At 45.4% G+C, this 6449-nt stretch overlaps 1 protein-coding gene across 2 annotated transcripts in view; it reads left to right on the forward strand.

The window, feature by feature from the left end:
• The window catches only part of LOC108233437 (nesprin-2), an 85376-nt gene that overhangs the window by 78101 nt on the left and 826 nt on the right, over window positions 1-6449 (forward strand). For both annotated transcript variants that reach the window (XM_037981595.1, XM_037981596.1), the window contains exons 94-103: window positions 779-916; window positions 1120-1311; window positions 1401-1686; window positions 3045-3166; window positions 3242-3353; window positions 3863-4047; window positions 4139-4315; window positions 5818-5946; window positions 6034-6225; window positions 6313-6374. In XM_037981595.1, the coding sequence (XP_037837523.1) occupies window positions 779-916; window positions 1120-1311; window positions 1401-1686; window positions 3045-3166; window positions 3242-3353; window positions 3863-4047; window positions 4139-4315; window positions 5818-5946; window positions 6034-6225; window positions 6313-6374 (1595 nt within the window). The remainder of the gene's footprint in view (window positions 1-778; window positions 917-1119; window positions 1312-1400; window positions 1687-3044; window positions 3167-3241; window positions 3354-3862; window positions 4048-4138; window positions 4316-5817; window positions 5947-6033; window positions 6226-6312; window positions 6375-6449) is intronic.

Genomic DNA, 6449 nt, shown 5'->3' on the forward strand with positions numbered 1-6449 from the left:
AAACACAACAAAATGACTTAATTTATAAATGGTTTCAGTTCCAAAGAATCTTTGGTTCTGTTTGAGGCACTCATGCACCCCCATACCATCAGAGAGGCAGGCTGGATGGTCTCTTTGGTCCAGAGAAGACACATCTGTTCACATCTGGCTGCTTCTTTGCCTGATAGCTTTAAGCAGCGTTTGTGGACGGCACGGTGAACTGTGTTTACAGACAGTGTTCCTGAGCAGAACCAGAACATCCAGCCTTGACCTTTGACCTCACAGATTTCTACAGATCTTTACTTCTGACAGATTCAGCCTCTTTTTATTCTGTCCTCTCACTGACCTGTTACCAGTTAACCTAATTACCTGCAAAATACAATTAATGTTTATTATATTAATGTTATATATCGTGTTGATTTGTACAGCTTACTTTTACAGCCTTCTGCTGCTTCTTTCCCATCTTTTCTGTGATTTATTATTGCCATAAAATTTAAAATTACCATATATTTTTTAGTAAATCTTACAATTTCTTCGTTTGAACACTGGATATGTTTACTATGTTCCACTGTGAATAAAATATGAGTTTGTAAGACTTTCATAACATCCCAACTTTTTCTAAATTGTTTAAAAAAAATAATTTGAAGATTTAATCTTTGCCTTTTCCGTCATTTTGTCTCTTCTTCCCTGATGGTTTTTACAGCAAACATTTACTGGTAACGGTCCGAGAGCTCAGAGTAAAAGTTTTCACTAAAGAATGCATAACTAATCCGCCCTCTTGTCATGGCTTCTCTCGCAGTATTTCACCAGCCAGAGGGAGGAATTTGAAGGCACCAGGGAGAGCATGCTGGTGTGGCTGACCGAGCTGGACCTGAAGCTCACCAACGTGGAACATTTCTCAGAGAGCGACGTCCATCAGAAGATCCAACAGCTCAACGTGAGGCTGCGGCATCCTCCTTTTACTGAACAAACACTCCTCTCAGAGAGAATTTAAGACCCTAAAGTCTCTGGTTTATAATCACTTTAAGAACATCATTTTCAGCAGATTCTAGTTTATCAACAGAAACCTTTTAGGAATACCGTAAGCAGGCATGTTTCCTGACTCGGCCTCTGTTCCTCCATCCGTCCGTCGCCCCGCAGAGTTTCCAGAAGGAGATCGCCCTGAACACGGAGCGCATTGACGGCCTGATCGTGTTTGGAGAGGCTCTGATCCAGAAGAGTTCACCGCAGGACGCGGCGCTGATCGAGGATGAGCTGGAAGAGCTGCACTCGTACTGTCAGGAGGTTTTCAGCAGGCTGGTCCGCTTCCACCAGCGCCTCAGCCAGCCTCCAGTGAGCTCGACCGCACACACATACACACACACCGAAAACTGACTCTGAGCTGCTGTAGAAATAAATGTTGCCTTTTTTTTTTGCCCCAGATGGTCAAAGAGGAACCAGAACTCTCGCATCTCACCTTCTCCCTGGAGTCCAGCTTGGAGCTGATTGGTCGGGCGTGGTTGGGGAGGAGCCTGGGAAGCCTCCCGGCCACGCCCACTCACCTGCTGACGTCTCCTCTGGAGCGCTCGGGGCGGGAGACTCCGGTGAGCGTGGACTCCCTCCCTCTGGAGTGGGACCACACCGGAGACGTCGGGGGGTCGTCATCGCATGAGGATGAGGAGGAGGAAGAAGAGGAAGAGGAGGGAGCTTACTTCAGTGCGCTGTCCGGTACATTTATATCGTCTTATTAAAAAAAAAAATCTTTTCCTTGCACAAAAGCAGCTCTTTATATATTTTCTCCTCATTATTGCTGTAAAACGAGACTAAACTCAGTCCAAGAAGGATTATGGAGACAAAAGACCGGTCAGCAGTGGGAACGCTAAGTCAGCATTTATAAAAAAATGTTCTGTTATTGGGGGAAACAAACGTCTGACTTTCAAGTGCTTCTGTAGAAACTGAAGCAAAAAAGTGGGCACCCACCCCCGTTTCCTTGGTGGAGGCCAGCAGGAACGCTCGGAAGCCTCGGATGCTTTATGAGTCTCCCCGTTGGCTCGGATCAGAAACATCTCCACCTTCTCACAGTAAATCCACTTACACCTCTACTCCTCTGAGCGGACGAGCTTCCAGGAAATCTCCTCCGATAGCTCATAAATCACATGTGAACCCTTCTGCTTTTCTGCATAAATACGACCCTAATGATCGTCAGATTTTTACTATAAAACCCAAAGAATAATAAAGAGAATTGTCTTGTATTTATTTATGAATTGGAGCCAGTAATATTTATCATAATTAACTAAAACATCAAGGTTAGCGGTCAGTCTGAGTGAATCCTCGTATTTAAAAGAAAAATAATCCAGAAAGAGGAGTGGTAGAAAGCTCATAAAACCACCTGAGTTTCTTCATGTCTGCCAGAGAACAGATCAAATCTGAGCTGGACGCTTTTTAGGAAACGAGAACCATTTGATTTGGAGGACAGTGAGCCTGATGCCGTCTGGGAGGGTCGGCCCAAAGTTTACGTGATGGTTGTGTAGCGTGGTTTGGACCCGTTTTACCCGCAGCAGCTCGCAGCGGTTGATGGGACGCTGTCCAGAAGCAACAAAGCAACATTAAAACCAACGAGCCGTTCTACCCTAAAAAGCCTAAAAAAATAAATCCCAAAACGCTCAATTTTTCTTCCTTTATCCGTATTTCTGACCTAAATCCAACATAAATGTTGTGAGTGGCTAATGTGAAGAAACGCTCCGACGTCCTGAAGTTCAGGAATAATTTATTTTGTTCAGCACCAATAAATAAAAAATCTTCAAACTATTTTTCAGCTGGTAATGTCATTCATTTATTACTTGAGTGGATATTTAGTTTTTGTGCTCCTTTCATCCATGAGTCCACAGCTTTCTTTTTAATCCTTTCTTTATGAACCTCCTCTTTTATCTTCTTCACCACTTAATTACAGTGATAATAATATTGTTTAATTCCCTGAGTCGTGCTGCTGTAATATTTTCAGGTTCTGCTCACAAAAAGAGATCAGGAGATGAAACATTTCCACCTTAACAGCAGGAGGTTGAATCTAAACTGGTTCTGTTTCTCAGTTTCAAACAGGTCTTTGTCTCTTCATGACTGTCCGAGATGGAGGCCAGCAGGAGACGCCGAGGACGCCGAGGACATGGAGACCACGCCCACCCTCACCAGCACGCCTCTGAAGCAGGGTTATGTACGTCTCCACGCCTAACTGTCGTGCAGCTGCTGTTCCAGATGTTGTCTCTGAACGTGTTCCTGTTGCTTCCAGCTGAGTCTGACGTCCGAGGACACGAAGACGATCTCGCTCGTCCTGGATGACGAGGAGCAGCAGGAGGAGGAGTTTGGTCTGACGGGACTGAACGCCTCGGACAAACAGTCGGGTAGGATTTAATAAAATGTGCATCGTGATGAATGACTCAGTTCAGGAAGAGCTTTACTCAAAGAAATCACAGCGTGAGCTGAACCAAACAGCAGCTGGAAATCCATAAAGATTTCAGAGAACTTATGGTGGAAACGTTTGTCAGTAAAGGTAAATAATTCAAAAAGTATAAATAGTCAAAGTCAGAGCATAATATTTCAGATCGAGCTGAACGGTAAAAATAGCACCAAGTCCTCTGATTGTGAAACCTGTACAAACCGTGAAGCAGCATTGACAGGAAAAGCAGAGACTGCGTCCAAATTGTTTCTGACAAAAACATGTTTTGAGTCATTTGAAAGAATTGGACTAAATGCTGCAGAACGCCGCTGGAATCGGCTTATTTCAATAAATGATCCAGGTCTAAAACATATTTTACTTTAAATGTTTAGTTGAATCTGCGATACTTATATCTGTGTAGAATTACTTCCTGCAGCTCTCTGAGGGAATCAGAGGACGTCTGTGTGCTTCCAGGTGTGATCCAACGCTGGGAGCTGACCCAGGCTCAGTCCAGGTGCAGCCAGCAGGCGGGTCCTCAGGAGCCCCATCTGGATGACATCACTTCCTGGTTAGAGAGCGTGATTCCCGAGCTGGACCGCCGCCTCCGGTCCGACCCAGTCAGCATAAAGGACATGGAAGCTAAAGCCAAAGAGCTGAAGGTCCCGTTTCCATCAGCAGGTTTAAACAGACGCTTATTTTATTTTGAAGGTTTTCAGCCTTTAATGTGGTTTTTCTTTATCTTTCTTTCAGGAGATGGAGAAGGCGTTCTCTCACTACAAGTCCATCATGCTGATGATCAACCTACAGACCAAAGAAGCTCCAGAGTTACAGGAGAAACAGGCGAGAGTGAACCGGGACTGGAGCAAAGCTTGTACCGGACTCCAGCGGTGGGACGCCAGCCTGAGGAGGAAGCTGATCCGCTGCCAGGTGAGACGAAGCAAAACGTCTGTGTGGGTGGAGGTAAAATATTTAGCTCCTACTTGTTGAGCATCACAAAGCTCAAATCATTTTCCTTACTTAGCCAGACCTGGAAGATACTGAAACTAAATTCTGTCCCTTTCCGTACATCAGGACTGTGTGAACCTGTGGAATTTAATTTAAAACTGTTAAAAACGACCAAATCTCTCCATTAATTGTTATTTGAGTGGCACCGTATTGTTTCAGATCTAACAGCTTCACAGAAATGAAATGATAAACGAACTGTAATTATTTAGAACCTTTTTAGCCAATCAGGCCACAATCTGTCCTCATTTACCCGTCCAATCAGGACTTAAGATCACATTCATACACGTGAGGGGTTCAGTGTCTCAACATGAGGCACACTGGTGGAATCGAACCTCCGACTATCTCATTGGAGGATGTCTGCTCGAACCACTGATCCACTGATCCACAAGCAGCTTTACGGTTTTACTTACCTGTTTAGGAAACCGTATTTAGTCATCCAGAGCATTACGAGTGTCCGGTGCGGTCTTAATGGCAGCTCGTTTTGACTCAGATGCCCCTCGCCGCCTCGGCGTGATTCCTGAACGGACCGAGGCGGCGAGGGGGCATCTGCTCCACCCCTGCTGCTCCTTTGGTAGCAACAGAAGTGAAACTGTCGACATGTGAAAAGACAAACAAAACGGAGGCTTTTATTTGAAACGTTTTGTTGAACGCAAACAGAACCGCTTCATCGCTCATCCGCGAGACGTCCGATTGTTGTTCCACGCCTCCTTTTGCTCGCTCCCATCTGTGCGGGACGTGGGCGGAGCCATCTGTGTTTTTTGATAAGTCTTCATCAAGTCTCTGCTGTAGTGGAAGTGAGATGTTAAAATCTTATCTTTTATACGTCCTGTTGAAGCAGAACTGTAGACTTGTCTGAGTCTGAAGTCGTCTGCAGCTGTGGGTCGACGCCACATTTCATTTTAAAGTTCGTGTTGATGCACAACCTGACAAAAAAATGACAGTTTTGATTCATCAGACAGCAGTTTGCTCATGTTTTTGGATCCATGGAAGGAGTTGTTTCTCTGACAGTAACACTTTTTCAGACTTGTCCCTTGTGTGCGTTCAGTTTTCTCTGAATTTACTGAATCTTTGAATCATAAAAGGTGCTATAAATGATTAAAAGCTCCCCGCAGTTTAACACGGCTTTATGCTGAGAAGCATTATTTTTAAATTAACTTGAGTTCACTCCTGATCCAGTTCAGCCTCAGGAAACATTTCCACGCTTTGTTTTACCACCGTTTCACAACATTTATGGCCCCTTCCTGCCAAAACTTTCTGGAAATGCGTCGTCGTTGTAAAAAATTTAAATGGGCATCATAAAGAATAAAATATTTGATATGTTGTCTTCATACCGCTTTTCTAATAAAAGTTGGCTTTAAAGGATGTTGAAACGCTGAGGTTCGGTGTAAAAAATGACCTTAAAAGGTTTTTATTTTTCCGTACAGGAGTTTGATGAAAGCCTGCACTCTCTGCTGCTGTGGCTGGCTCACACCGAGAGCAGATGCTGCTCCGTGGACGTGAACCACCCAGAAACGACCGTCGGAGCGCTGCAGCAACACAACAACACGCTGACTGTAAGCACGAAGCTGCCTCGTCCACTTTGTTGGGCTGTGGGGCGAGATTAGAAGGTCTGACTGAGCGGAGGTGTTTGTGTGCTGCAGGAGCTGCAGGAGGAGCTGCGGGGCAGGCGGGCTCAGCAGGCCTCCCTTCAGGCTCTGTGGTCTCTGCTCCAGCCTGAGGACGCCCGGGAGGACAGGGAGGACGCCCAGGAGAAGCTCCACGTGACGAGCAACAAGCTGCAGCAGCTGCTGAGGCAGGTGGACCAGGACCTCCTCACCCTGCAGCAGCGACTGGTAAACGTTACAACTTCACCTCGGCTTCAGGTTTCCAAATCAAAACACAAAAAGTGTCATAAAGAGAATTATTTGTCTTTAATTCAGGAGCCTGAGTCCACAGCAGCTGTCAAAAGTGACACGTCTCAGAAAGGATGCTCCACTCAGAGGTACGTCTATTACACAATCTGCATCAGCTGAAACTCTCTGAAAGGCGGCGGGCGATATGCTTGGCCTTGAAGCCC

This window comes from Kryptolebias marmoratus, linkage group LG19 (genome assembly GCF_001649575.2).
Source record: "Kryptolebias marmoratus isolate JLee-2015 linkage group LG19, ASM164957v2, whole genome shotgun sequence".
Classification (NCBI taxonomy): domain Eukaryota; kingdom Metazoa; phylum Chordata; class Actinopteri; order Cyprinodontiformes; family Rivulidae; genus Kryptolebias; species Kryptolebias marmoratus.